This window comes from Thermobia domestica, chromosome 10 (genome assembly GCF_964235325.1).
Source record: "Thermobia domestica chromosome 10, izTheDome1.hap1.1, whole genome shotgun sequence".
NCBI lineage: Eukaryota > Metazoa > Arthropoda > Insecta > Zygentoma > Lepismatidae > Thermobia > Thermobia domestica.
The window spans coordinates 220,363,882-220,379,512 of NC_137463.1; the positions used below are offsets into that span (position 1 = coordinate 220,363,882).

At 35.1% G+C, this 15,631-nt stretch overlaps 1 protein-coding gene across 2 annotated transcripts in view; it reads right to left on the bottom strand.

The window, feature by feature from the left end:
• Nucleotides 1-3,463: 3,463 nt before the first annotated feature.
• Nucleotides 3,464-15,631, bottom strand: part of LOC145663002 (2-acylglycerol O-acyltransferase 2-A-like) — a 44,216-nt gene continuing 32,048 nt past the window's right edge. For both annotated transcript variants that reach the window (XM_081729119.1, XM_081729120.1), the window contains exons 4-6: nt 13,228-13,402; nt 10,451-10,629; nt 3,464-7,461 (exon numbers count right to left, since the gene is read on the bottom strand). In XM_081729119.1, the coding sequence (XP_081585245.1) occupies nt 7,304-7,461; nt 10,451-10,629; nt 13,228-13,402 (512 nt within the window). In that variant the 3' untranslated portion in view covers nt 3,464-7,303. The remainder of the gene's footprint in view (nt 7,462-10,450; nt 10,630-13,227; nt 13,403-15,631) is intronic.

Consider the following 15,631-nt stretch of genomic DNA (forward strand, 5'->3'; position numbering starts at 1 on the left):
TTGGGCGATTTTCTTAGAACGGACTCAGATAACTTTGATTATAATTTATAGATATAATTTCATTAATAATCTTGTGATGAATATCTTATTTGTTTTCAACAAATCTACGAGGATTAATGGTTTTGTTCGGAATATTTTTTCAGGAATGATTTAGATAATTTTATACATATTCCGTAAATAAATCGATGATGAACACCCTGACAATACGACATAACTCATTTGTTCTACAAAGAAGTCCACGAGGGGTATTTTGCTCTTGAACTGCACGAATTCCACCGCCATTTGAAACAGGAAACTGGAATTTCGGCAACTCCTTCCTTTGACATCTCGTCAAGAGTTCAGATGCAGCCCAAATCGAATCCACGCAGTCTCCAGCGTGTAAAAAGCCTGTAAAGAGGGATGAGATACAGTATCCATGGTTCAGCCGCAACGCAGTTTTCTGCAATGGAGACCCTGATGCTGGGCAATCAGTAAAAATAGCCTACAGATCAAACACAATCGGTGATGTGATGCACAGCATTTCCTAGGTAAGTGGTAATTCATTCTAATGCGGCTCAGTATAACTGAATCAGTATCTGTATATGTAAATAATTTCAAGTTTCTTTCATTAAAATACTGTTATGTCCACTTGCAAACAATCATCAGGCGTGTTTTTATGTTATTTGAACATTATTTATGATATAATTTCAGAGTTTGTCATTGAACATTTAACTTTATTTATTCGACTCCATTAGGTATGGTTTTAGGTTTTAAACACTATTTGTTACTTAATTTCAGTTTTGTGTCATTGAATATTTATCTTTATTTATTCCACTCCCGATAAACACCACTTTTACCCTTATGTGTCGGGTGGGGAGGATTACGTGCTATAGTGAATTTAGAGCTGTCAGCAGTACCAGAAGGACAGTACTGAACTGGTCTCAGTGGAGTAGCCAGATGAAGAATATTCTGGAAGAAAGGAGCAGCTCTCCAGTAGCCAAGTTGGTGGGAATCATATGTTTAGTACGGCAACGTGGACATTAGTTCCAGACGTGGTTAGAATAACTTTAACGGTTGGAATATGATGGGGTGGAAGGCAACGGAAAACCACCACTCTGTTTTTTCCTAGTTTGCTGGCAGCGGACAGAGAACATGGTTATGGTGTTCAGTGGCCTTTTGCAGGTCAAAATATAGTTCCGGAGGTAAAATATCCCCCCATTCGGATCTCCGGAAGGGAGATGTCTTTCGAAATACTATTAGACGAGAAAACAATGTGGGGAAGATGTACAAGACAATTGTGCTGGCCGAAGTGATATTCAACTGAGAAATGTGGGCAAAGAAAAAAGTAGGTAACAAGAGGTAACAAGATGTCAACTAAAAAGTTGAAAAACGAGGAAGTAAGAAATTTTTTTTCGTTGAGAAATTTGAAGAAAAATACTCAAACGAGGGATGGATAGATGCGGGTAGTAACACATGTTGGGAGCATATTGAACTTTGCATACAGCATTCTGCAGAAAAAGTAGTAGATTACTCTGTAAAACAAAAATCATAAGTAAATTTACAAAAAGCCGTGGCAATCTGCTTGCCAATCCTCTATGTAAATCATTTTACCCATATGAAGTATAATTACTAGTATGAAATGGTGTAAAATTATATTTTTACCAATAAAAATATTATATTTTCTTATAAACTTACTGTAAAGCTGTAAAAAACAGCAAGTTTTGTAATTTAATCTAAGGAAATGTAAATCAACTTACGAAATGAAGGGTAAATTATTTTACTTTGATATTTGGCAATTTAAATACAGAATTTTTTTCCAGTGTACTATCATCATGGTATAAATAAATAATTTTTTACAAGAAAAGATAAAAAATCAGGCTATATTTTTTTAGGTAAGCTAAATATGAAATAGTACTCTGAAAGATATACAAAATATTTAATTTACATACTATTATATTTAAAACAAGATTTTAAAATATAATAACAAGTATTTATTGACAATATTAAATCATCATAACATCCATATATTATGCCAATACTGACCAATGAGGCTGTGAAGAATTTTACAATTATCATTTAAAATGATTATAATAAACAATATAGTTTCTATTATAAATAGACGGCCAGATTTTAGTTTTATCAGATATGAATAAGTGTTGAATGTTCATATAATAATAATAATAAATTGCTTATAACATTTATCTTTTAAATTTACTTGAATATAAGATGGCATAGTCAGTACAAAATGTTATTGTTGTTTAATATTGTTTCAAGACAATTTACAAACTGACCGGGACTCAGTGTTGATTTTATACTTATATCACGGTGATGAACATTTAAAATGTCAGGAGAAGGAGAAAATCTTACGTAATGGTTCCCTCTGTGGATATTCCTGAAATCATGTCAGCAGGGTCCTCAACTTTGAGGATAACCATGCTCATCCAAATAATAACAAACATTGTAGGAATGATCTAAAAATAAATGGATCCCAAAATATTGCGATCTTGGCCAAAAATTTTAGGAATGATCAAAAAATTCATCAAAAGATTGCGATCTTCACGAATAATTAATTTTCGGATCAAGGACCACAAATATTTTGAACGGCCTTTAAAAAGTCGAGGTTTCGTATTTTCTACCGAATAAACACACCATATTGAGTTAAGTGATAGTTTGGGTTTGGCTACACTACATGTAGTTCTCCAGATATAAGGCGTAAAAGAATTTTTTTATTGAAATATATTTGATCTTTTTATTTTAAAAAAATCCAGTGAAGGTTCGAGAAGTCCAGCAAACCAGAAGTTGCTAAGAACAGTTTTGTTCAAAATTATCAGAATAAGTACAATGTTTATGGCACCCGAAGAAATAATATGTTTATCCTAATTGCGCAGAAATCTTCCTCATTAAATCTAGATGCAGTTGTAACATCGGTCACTTATAGCAGCATAGTCTACTTATGCTTCTAGATATGTAGTAAAGAAATCAATTGATTAATAAGTTTACAGAAAATAAAAGCCACAAAAGTAAATAAATAATAAAACAAATACAAATTTTGGAAAAAATTGCGTTATTGTCTTCTGATTGCGAGTAAGTTAAGACAGATAACAAATGACGAAATGGAAATAATGGGTTTCTCTACCTAAGTATACAAAATAGCTGGACGAAGAAGAATAATGATGTTCGAGATCAATCTGATACAATTTGATAAATGAATAATTCATGGGATTTGAAGCAATATAAAATTTTAAGTTACATGTCAATTACAGTATAATGTTTTGAGGATTTTGTTTACCATCAGTTAGTATTTACCGTATTCAGAAAACAGATTTAATACTTGCGTGCTGATTTGATATATATATATATATATATATATATATATATATATATATATATATATATATATATATATATATATATATATATATATATATATATATATATATATATATATTACATAAACCTTTATTTAAAACTTATAAAATCACCCTATTTCCATTTCTACTTCTATTTTAAGTCATAACGTTTACTATTTTTTAAAAAAAAGCACCTTGATATAGAAAGTATATACATATTCATAGTGCCATATATGATGGGCATGTCACATTCATACACGAAATGTACCAGATTACATGATTTTCACTTTCTGTATCAACCACTTCCAGTGAGTAGTGTATGACACCACAGTTTGCTGCATTCTTTTTCATTAAACCACACAGAGAGAAGAAGGAGCTAAGCTAACTCTTGAAAGACGGTGGTGATAGGGAAACAAGAGCATGTGTCTAAACAGCATACTCAGTGGTTTCGCAGGCATATATTCATGGATTCATATACCGGTACAAGTGCGTACACTACATACTTGCTTCTTCTATTCTCTACTTCATCCTTTCCCTCCTTCCTTCATTGGTTTCTCTCTGGTTTTCTCAGATTCTAAAACAGAGCTTCTACATCGCTCATCAGCCAGTTGGAATTGATGGCTCCATATATTCGGTAGAAAACTTTTTAAAAGAAGCTACCTTTTTATTAAATATTACGTTCATAAAATAACCTGAAGAACTAATTACAGAAGACTCTTGAAAATCTGGCTCACGACTATCCGTTCTCCGTACTGTCGGCCTAGTTAAAATATATAAACGTCGAGCAGATTGTTCCTTTTATATCTTTTAGGAACAATCTACTCGACGTTTAAAGCTTTCATAAGCAATTATCTATCAAGGAATTTTTCAAACACAAAATTAAGTCTGCTCTTTTTCTATTTTAGGTCGGCTCTTTTTCTTTCCGAGGCCTAACTGTTCATAGTTTGTGTAATCATTTCTCAGTGAACAATAAAATAAGTTTAAATCACTTAAAAAAAAAAAGACAAATGAGGCATACGTTTCACATTAATGTTTATTTATTTTAAAATTGTATATATTATAAGGATCCCCACATCACAGCATGAGCACATGTTTATGGACGACACGTGCTAACGTTTATAAACAAGCAGACGATGCACTGAACAGGAAGACGCGAAGATCAACACGATGGAAACCGAGAGAGGACGAGCCACCTGAAGAGGGGCTATAAAAGAGGTACCAAAAAGGAAGGAGGTATCAGTTGACCACTGATCGCCTACCCACAACAGCTCTGGAGGTTGCACTGAACTAAGGGGCTCTACCTATCCTAATATCCCTGGAAGTTGCTCTGAAACGAAGGGGATTCCTCAACACAAACCATACCTCACGAGGCTGCCATGAGCCGAGGAGGTTTCCTAGGACCGTACCCTGAAGTCGCTATAAGACACCCTGCTGGCTGCCATAAGCGAAAGGGTTCTCGTATGAGACGTCCCTAACAGCACAATTACATAGTAGGCATATGTCTATCATGTTCCCTCAGGCACATGGGAATGTGTCCAGTATGTGCCTTATATACTTCTGAGAAAGAAATCACATGAATGGCAAGTGATAGTCACAGTCTATGTCCGCCTCTAGGCACATGCCTGACATGTACCTGGGGAACGTGCCTAGTATGTTCTAGGTATGATCCCCATGCCGTAAGCGTCAATGAACCACAAAATTACTCCCCCAAAATATTTTAAATCGCCTATATGCGTAATGTGATTACATTAAGGTGAGTCTAAACAACACTTTAAACAAGTAAAAAAAATGTAGGGCTATCCTAGGGTGGGCGCGATCCACCAACCTTTGGGTTATTAGCCGCGTGCTCTTCCGACTTGGCCACAGAGGCAACAAAGAGGACGTTGCTTGTAGAGTGATACACTATTGAGGTCTTTTGCATTCGGCTAATCAGAGTGCTCCTTTAACCGCATATATTCGACTATAACCGTTTGGGATCAGATAAAATCTGCTCGCCATGTAATTTTATAGAGCGTCTATTTACTTTATATCATGGTTCTTCCATATTCACTTTCAAATGATCGGCGACAGTTCCCATCTAATAAAGTTGATGCGTTTATTGCTTCTAGTACACAATCGCTTAGAACAAGAAGCAACAAATGCATCAAATGTAGGAGATGAATTTAGAACACCTAAATGGAGAATGCCTAGCACATCTTGTGCTGTTAGGGTATCTGAAACAACATGTACCTAAAGGACGTACCTAGAACATGACAGATATATGTCCCAAGTGTCGAAATAAAAACAAATGACTGTTAGAGTGCGAATCTGAGCCAGGTAAATGCTGTATTTGTGGTACATAGTTGCAAATATCAATTAGGTGTAACAAGTACCTTAAACTGTAGGTAGCTGAAGTACATACTTAGCACATGAATATCATATGTGCCAAGTGTCGGGTACCTAAAAAGTAGCTGGGACACCTAAATGGCACATGCCTACCACATCTTGTGCTGTTAGGAGTACTTCCTTTACCTTTGGTCATAAAGAGATTCTGATATATTAACTTTGTAAAACAAAGACTATTTTGTATTTGTATAAATAAATCGGTGAAGGCTAGATTCCTGGCCCATTATTGACTCTACCTACTCAAAATATTGCATGGTGGAGGAGAAGTGCACATCATTTTATGTTTTCTGCAATTAAGTTAGTCATAATAAAATTTATTTTAAAATATATGCAATATTTTTATTCTTGGACTACCTTTTCCTGTAATAAAATTTTATAACTTAGGATAAAGTACATAATAAACATAGCCTAGGAAGTCAGAAAATACGAACAAGAGCGGGCTTAAGTGTACAAATAATGTGTATCTTATGATATGGGTTGAATAGGAAGTGAAAATTATACAGCTCGAGTCTATCTGTTTGTTTGTTATCTTCTGCCATATTAGGCCGAATAGTCGATAGTCTACTGTAGTTATAAATAATAATATTCATTTTTAAAGATATACGTATGTTCTACTGTATATTGAACTAAAGCTTATACACTTGAATGGCTGTAATATATGGTATTTCATATGCATTCCAAGTGAATGTTCATTAAATACTATACTGTAGTTAATGTACTTTTATGTATAAGAAATAACTACCATTATTGTTCATTGTATATATCATATTTACAACTTTGATAACCACATTTTACGAGAGATCCCCCTCAGCATGAAATGCCAAAATAAATAACATGTGTAGAAGTAGTGACCACAAGTCGAATGACGTGATTATATTCCAGACTTGAATTCGGCGAAAGAAACCAGTAGAATGGCATTATGGCCACCACTATGTCCATCATATGATTATTGCTCATTATATCTCCATTTCCTTTCGAAGGAATCCCGCCCTATTCAGTGGGGATATTTGTCCAAAATGGCAGAAAAATAGGCTCACTCTAACGTTTCCTCTCCCTTTCAAGTGATATTCGCTCAAAATGGTTTGATTTTGAGTTTAGCATCCCTTTCAGCAGCGAAGCTATATGAAATGTAGACCTACAGCTTAACATGAGATCCAAACCACATGAACTCCCGCCGGGAATCGAACCCGGGTATCCTATGTCGTGAGGCCTCACATAGCCTCATTGCTGAACGGGACGCTGAACTCAAATAAGATCAACGTGAGCGCTCTACCACTGAGACACCGCGGCCCCATAGCTATTATTGTCACGTGCAGTAGTGATTACAGGCTTTCTGAAAGGAAACGTTATGAGTGCAACTACCTACTTTACTACATGAAAAAGTTTGAAATCTTAATGTATGCTGTAAACATTCGGGGTCATTTCCAGCAAAGAATAATCACAGCAATGTCTTCCATGGATCTTCACATATTTAAGAATACTCAAAAAACGTTTGAGAAAGTATGTTGAAAATAGCGACGAACATTTAGATCACTTTCAGTATTGTTCATGGGTAAAAACTTCCTTGCTAGTTCACCTAAACTTTGCTCTCAGATAATTGTTAGATGTTTTGTCGATGAATTTTCAAGATATTTATGTTTATGAGTTTCGAACAATGTTTCCAGTTCTTTCATGAATCTTCTATGGAGCTCGTCAACCTCCTTCTGAGTAGGGTTGTCCACCTTCTCCACAGGGATAGGCTTTCCAACTGAAATTTAAATAAAAATGTGTTAATTGAAAAGGAAATCTTTTATGTATGGTATTTATTTGTTTATTTATTTGGGAATTTCACGTCCCATGCACACGATGTTTGTTCACCTCAAAGCCCAGTTGGCAGGATGTGGGCATCGGGGTGGGGGTGGTAATTACGAACCTCAAAAAATTCAATTTTAATCCAAGCCAACAACTGGAAAATTGCAATAGGTCCTACAGTGCAAAGGTCGAACTGTTTACAGTACAATATTGTCTTTTGTTTACTGTTCTTTATTTTAGTGATATAGACGTAGAGCAAAGGATATTGCTGTACTGTACATATTATAAAAGTTTTATTTTTTTTGTACCATAAAACAGAGTTTTTATGCTGAAATTTTTTTTCGTGTTTGCATCTCATTTTTAGACTTTTCTCGGGTTATCCGAGAATTTCGCTATCCGCAGTGTTCTTGCCATCGAATTCCGCGGATAATCAGGGCTTTACTGTTTATCATTAATGATATTTTACAGGAAGAAAACGCTCGTAATAATTACCAATTTCTTTATAACTATTTTATTTCCTTTAAGATATTACTAAAACAAATACAATAATATGTAAAGTGTGCCATGAAGTTATATTGAAGCATAGAACATTCTACATTAGAACTTAGAGAATGTACATTGATTAGCTTAATGTTGCTACTTAGACTAACCGTAAGGACCCACCTTTAGCAGAATATACAGTGAATCCACTGTTCACTGTGTACAGGATATTTTTTATAAGATTTAAAAGTGAAAATGTCCTTCAATGTTTTTTGTTGTCTTAATCTTAATTCCAACATGTAGGATGTTGTCTTCTTGAGATAATGAGGGCTAGACACTTTCTTTTTATGCCTGTCTCTTTTGTTTACGAGTTTGCTTATCCTTTTAAATGTTGTTACTTCTAGAAATTTGTTAAATTTGACCCAGGATTTAATTTCAGTTTGGATGTCTTTCACAGAGCAAAAGTACATATTTAAATACGGTTAGCAAAACTAGATATTAAAATAAGCCATCCAAGTTAGCCAAAGTTTTTACCCTTTAGAAGGTTTACAAAGACCAAAAACATTCACTAAAGCCCAAGCTGAAGTGAAATTAACGATTGCATGTTGTGATCGTAGTGGACATTCTAGTGTAGTGAGTGGCACAAATGTTACGACAGAATTGACGCGTATTGCTGGAAATTCTTGTTAACAAATGGATACGAACAGACCAGACGTGTTGATAGACATTGTTCTGATTTGCATGATAAGACAGGGTGGCGCAGGAAAACGGGAAATTTTGAATCTAGAATTCTCAACACTGTATGACAGGCATTTATTTGGGACTGACAAGACAACATTGAGAACATTGCCATTTAGTAATAATGAAGCATTGAGGCTGTGCGGAACATGTGTTCGCTGTGGAAGTATTTAATAAGAACTGTGACATTCTATGGCCTCCGAGATCCCTGAACTCAATGTGTGCAATTTCTTCCTATGGCGAATCTACGGGAACATTGCGAAAGCAAAGAGTATAGTACCTGTCCTGCAAACATCGTTGAGCTGAAAGTGGGGTTCAAGAAGGGCTCACTCGCGTTCCTCAATACGTATTAACTGAGCATTCCAGGGAGTTTCCTAAACATACTCGTATTATCATAATGTGTTTGCCAAGATGGGGCATATCTTTCCTATGTCATCTTCAAGAAATAGTGACATGTGACATAGCTAATGTTATTGTTAATGGCATATTCTTTACATGCATCTGAGTTATTTAATGTATTCTTTCCTGTGTTAATTAGTGCATTTTACGTCAATTAAAAATTTCCTGCTTTCCTGCGCCAATGTTTACTGGATCCCATTTGATTGCTTTAAGGAGTAAGGAGTACAGTATATATTTTTATTGTCTAATATGATGTCCAACGCTCATATTATTTAACCTAAAGGAAATGGATGATTTATGAAAGAGAATGATCATGGAAGAGATTAACAGAATAATGAATGTTGGAGGAAACGGGAGAACCTCGAGAAAACCCAGGGACACGATTATATCAACCACAAACTCACTTCTCCTTGGATCGGACCAAACACACTTCGCAAAAAAAAAAAAAAAAATAGTGCTTTACCACTGAGCCACCGTGCTCTCTTCATGAGTGCAGGATTTATTGGACAAGTACAGATGGGAATTACTCCTTACCCACTCTGCAATCCCGGTAGTCTCTCGGATACATATTCTTCCTAAAATAAAAATCAAACTGTGTGGCCTGTGTTTCTCCACAAGGGATGACCCTTTCGCAATCGCAATTCAACGTATCACTGAGCTCAATAAATGTGAAGAATTTGCAAATATTAATGAATTTTCAAAACAACAGTGGGGGCTTGTCTAAGAAGTCACATCGGTAAAAGTTAAAATTTTATATCGCTACAAAGCAAAGGAAATAAACTTATCTAATATACTAATTCTTGAAGTATACCATGATTAGTATATCAGTTTAGTTTTCTTCCCTTACTCTGTAGAGACAGAGTTTAATTTTTAAGGATGTAACTTCCCTGACGATTCGTCTCTGTCTCACAACAGCATAACTCTATTACAGAACATGATATAGCTCTTTTCGTGTTCTGCTAATTGTATAATAAACTCTGTGTATTTGCTTTGGATCTACCTTCATATTATAACAAGATATGGAATCAGGGTGGTTTAGTAGTAGAGTCCTGTCCTCTGGTGTTAGATTCTTTGGTTCAATTCCAGTCCATGTAAGTTTGTAGTGGACAATATCGTGTTCGTGGATTTTCTCGTTGTTTTTTCCGTTTCGTCGCACATTTTCATTTCACCAATTCTTTTATTTATAATCCACTTCCATTAATTATCCATCTCCTTATGCTAAAGGATACAATCCTAGGACTCAAAACTAGAAATATCATTTCATTTTTCCATTATAATAAAATATCTTAAAACTTTGTTACCAACAATAAGAAGTAAAGCATATTTACCTACAACTGTCACTGGTTTTCGAAAGGGCAATATACCACGGCCGATGATAATAGTTGGAGCAAATCCGAAAATATGTTTCCTTGTCCAATTTTGGACTTTACGAAATACAGGATGATTTCTTCCAAGTTGATTGTATAGATCTGTTTCACCAAAGGAATATAGAGGCACAAGACTAGCTCTGAAAACGGAAAATATATTAAAAACACATTGTTAGTGACTGTAAATACAAACAAGTGAATACAAGTAAACATTTTGAGTAGGTAATATATATATTAATTAAGCCAAGAGTACGAACCATGAGTTTCCTCGTGTTTAATCAGTTAGTATATTTGCCCTTGGAGTGGGAAACTCGGGTTCAATTTTCACTAGAGTTCATGCGGTTCGATCCCACGTTAAGCTGTCAGTTCACGTGTTATATAGCCTCGCTGCTGAAAGTTGAGCAAAATTCAAAATTATATCACATTATATCACAGTAAGAACCATGTAATCAGTTATGGTATAGCCTTTAATTAAATCATATTAAAAAATATCATCTCCAAGTAATACAAGTTCCTCTCACGTAAACGGAACGAATCTTCATTTGCGGTTTCTTAACATTTAAAACTCAACTATTTTGGGGCGAGATTTGTTTTTCGGAACTAGTTAAGGAAACAATATTTAGAACTTAATTATCAAAACTCTTTTATCAAGTTATTTTTATTTATTAATGAATTAATTGTTAGGTTCAAATCTTGCAACTTGAATTTCAGTAATTTCCATATTAATTAGAGCTCCTGAATTTTATACAGGGTTTTTCAAAACAACACCGACAACGTTTGGTAGGTTATTCCTGACCCCAAGATAAGATAAAAAGTATACACCAACCTGGGTGTACAAATGCTTCCTTTCGGAATTATAGGCCGCCGAAAACATGAAAAATTAAACTTTAAAGGTCCATAGGCTCCAACACTAGGGGACCTACCGTAGTCGGGTCAAGACTTCACTCGGGAACTAATATGTGTGATATCCAAAAATACATGTTTCAGAATCCTAAGGTACTCACACAACAATTTTTATAGAGGGAGTTTGGCTACTGGCATGTAATTGGAAATACTCACCAACTACCTCTATAAAAATTGTTGCGGAAGTATTGCGGGATTGTGAAATTTGAATATTTGGATGGAACACATACTAGTTCCTGAGTGAAGTCTTGACCCGACTACGGTAAGTCTCATATTTTTGTAGCTATAAACCTTTAAAGTTATTTTTTTTTTCGTGTTTTCGAAAGCCTATAACTCCGAAAGGAAGCATTTGTGCACCTAGGTTGGTCTATACTTTTTGTCTTATCTTGGTGTTAGGAATCACCTCCCAAACGTTGTCGGTGTTGTTTTGAAACATCCTTATAGATACGCAAGCGTGAGCTGAATACAGTATTTTCACATAATTTTCTTTCTATTTAATTACTTTACTGTAAAATTAAGTAATTAATTGTTTTCAACCATGTGTCACCTTCTGTTATAAAACAGAATATGCTTTGGTGGTGGTATGTACTGTACAGACGTACAGTATAACACCCACAAGATTTTCGTGAACTACCTGTCACATCTTTAAATTGCGGTAGACTTCAAGAACTAACTAAATACGAAAAACAACTTATATAAACATATTTTGTGTGTACAACGGGGGGAAGGGAGAGAAGGTAAATTGAAGAAATGGGGGTAAAACTATAAAAAGTATAGGGAACGATTGATTATTATAATGGATTATTTTAAAGCCCTTTCTAGTAGTGTAAATGTCGACTGAACCCGGGGAATTAGTGTTATTATTCAGTTAAAAGATCCTATGTCTGCGAATTCTGTCGAGGAATTTGAAGCTTAAAATATATAAAACGCTAATCATGCCTGTTCGTTTCCATCTCAGGGATTACTTCTTGCGGCAAGCCTATCTATAATGGGAACGAAAGTCATAATAAAAGATTTTAAGATATATACCTGAGGTAGGCGCGCACCCAGAAATTTTTGTTTGGAGGGGTCCACGTTTTGGGAACCAGTCCAATACTACACGCCACTACATCTATGTAGTATTGAACGGGTATTAATCTACGTCCAAAAAGACGGTACATAATTGAAAAATGCTTCCATCTTTTATTCAGAAAAAAATGATAGTACTAGATTTCTTTTATACTTAAAGAGTACAGATAAAGTGTAAGATCAAATTTTCATGATACATCAATTATTTCTCTGTTAAGCAAGTATCGTTTTATTGGAAAAAGTGTACAAATGAACGTTGAGTTCTGAATTTTTTTCGGGAGGGACCTGGACCTGGTGCCTCCTTGGTCTGAGGCATAAATTTCGGTTTTGACCTTTTTCAATGAGTGTTTCTGCTTCGTTACTATAAGATAAATGACAACGTTTCGTGTTCTATTTCTTACCAAAAAATCAACAGGAAGTGTTTCTCAAATTACAGGTTTCCCCAAAGAGATTTGAAAGACCTTGAAAGGGTCACAGGCTAATGGAATAAAATAAACTAAGATTTTTGTTTAAAAAAATTGCGAGTTTCAATTTTGTTTAACAAAATTAGCCAAAGGAAAGAGACAAAAATCATTAAAATAATAATGAATACTCAAAAATGCAAGATAATTGAGAATAATTTGACTGAAAACTCAAACGCAAAACTCCAGTGGATGCTGAGCACCCACTAAAACATCTCCGATGCATGCTTCAGCCCTCAGAGCACCCATGTAGTTGGCGCCTATAGTCTGAAGCTCCTCAAATTTCAGGGCCTTCACTATACCTACCCATTTTGTAAGGCAAGCCTGATAAACCCTTTCCTATTTTTCAAGATAATCGTGTTTGATCCTGGTTCACTTTCAAATACTTCTGCTGCTCCACCAATTACAACCAGTACTGCTTCACCTCCATTTTGCTTTCGAAGTATGTGTGAAATACCTTCTCTTGAAGATATAATGCAACCTGATGGGAGGAGGAAAAAACTATGAGTATCAAATCACTATAGTGTTACTTGTTGATTGAACTCTTTCTATTAAGCACATCTAACCTCTTACATAAAGATGTATGGTACCCTTTGAAACAAATCGAACTTAGTAAATTTAGTACTATGGCCATAGAAAGATATCACACTTTTCCTCTTTCGTTTAAAATCATATGAAATTTGGGTAAAATTAAACCATGTTATCAAATTTAAAGAATATGACTGAATACGTACATATAATAAAATTAAAATAAAAGCTTATTTAACATTAATTTATGAAATGCAGTTAGTATTATATTTAGCATTAAACCTGTTGGGAAAAAAGTGCTATCAATTGATGGACACATTTACTGTTGTTTACATATACATATTCTGAGAAACAAGAGAATAAAGCCTGTCTCAGACGGGACTGAAGTAAGGCTGCGACTCACGATCTAAAACTCACGATCTTACTTAACGATCGTGTGAGAGGTAACTTGCCCTTAGATCAGGTTGAAATTTTATGCTGTCTTTATTTGCATCCTGACGGAAGAAATAGAAGCAGTTTCTATTTTCTTCCCGAATTCCATACAACTACCAATCAGAAAAGAGTAGCGCCTGATGACATTCAACTTTATTTCTCGCTGTAATTTCAAAACAATGCTCCCTGGACAAGAGAAACAGTAAAAATATTAATAGAATCATATGAAAAATATGAATTTTTAGATAATGTAAAGCACGATTTATATTATTTTAAAAAACTGCAAAAATAAAGACCTTAGAGAAGGTATGTAGTGAAGTAAGTAGTGTCCGCCCGAACACAACAGGTGCGAACAAATGTAATTGCACCTTTTAAAAGAATAAAAATAGGTTATTGAAGTATGTTGTGCAACTTGTATACCAAAAACTGTAACATGTTTTAAAAAAGCGTGCAGGTTTACTTTTGGCGCACCACTCGAAATAATTATTCAAAGATTGGAATTCCTTTACTAATTTCCCTCTTATTGCTTTCTAAATGATTTGTGCTGGGCGACATAAAATATCCACAATATATAGTTAAAATTTAAGGTGGTATCATAAGCAATTGTTGAAAAATTATAATTCTTTTACTATTTGCCTATAAATACAGCGTCCGGATACATGCATAACAACTACAGCCCAAAAAAAAAAAAAAAAAAAAAAACACAAAACAACCTGCGCTAGGTCGCCACTAAAAAGCAGGAATGCTATCTAACCGAAGCTGGAGGGCCCGAGTGTTAGCCAAGGGATTCGTCAGTGAAGGTGGGTATCCGTATAAGTTAGGGTACTGGAAACGAATGGTTTTTGGCAATGATACGAATCTCAATAGCATTTGTTATGGTTTCATACTAGTAGCGTTTCACTTGTAAACAAAATACAACTTCTGTACACTTGTGGAGAAATTCACCGCCGGTGGAAATTAGTTTCTATATAGGCATCTTTCATATGAACTCACTTATTTTATCCGTCGTAAAGCATTTGTAATAATTTTACACTAGTAATTCGACACATACGAACATAAAATTCAGGTGTAGTACGCGTAAAGTAAACCAACACCAGAAACAGAAACAATGAGAGTTAATTGTCATCAATGTTGTGTGGCCTTCGTGCAATTTTAGGGAACAGTTCTACAATGCTCGCACAATACAGAAAGTCCGGGTGTAGTGCATAAGAGGAGCTCCCGGCGCGGTATAAGTTTACTTTATGGGTTATGTGGGCATTTTTTGTGGGCATTTTGTGTAGTGGGCTGAGTGGATACACTCAGTACCTATACTAGAAAATTGCTCTTTCTTTATTTTAGCTTTACGCGCCTGATAACTGTCCTCATTTACATATGCGGACAAGTCATTTAATTTTCAGTTCTACAATCTGGTGGATACAAGGATCTATAGATCTTTTTTCAGTTGATACAGACTCCCTCTTGTTCGTATCTCGCCGCCGAATTTTCGGAGTTACTAATTTCAATAGCGTATGGAATTCTGAATAGTCCACTCAGTTGATTTTTTTTTGGGGGGGGGGACGAGGATCTTCTGTATGCAGTTCATTATTCACCATTGAAAATAAGGTGTACATTATTGGGGCGAAGAATTCACTCCATGACTAGCAGCTCCTCTTTACTCTTTCTCTCTCGTTTTTTGGGGGAGGGGAGGGCGGATTTTGTGTCAACAACGGAGTAAATATCACTGCTACGGCTATTCCATCTTCGGATGAAC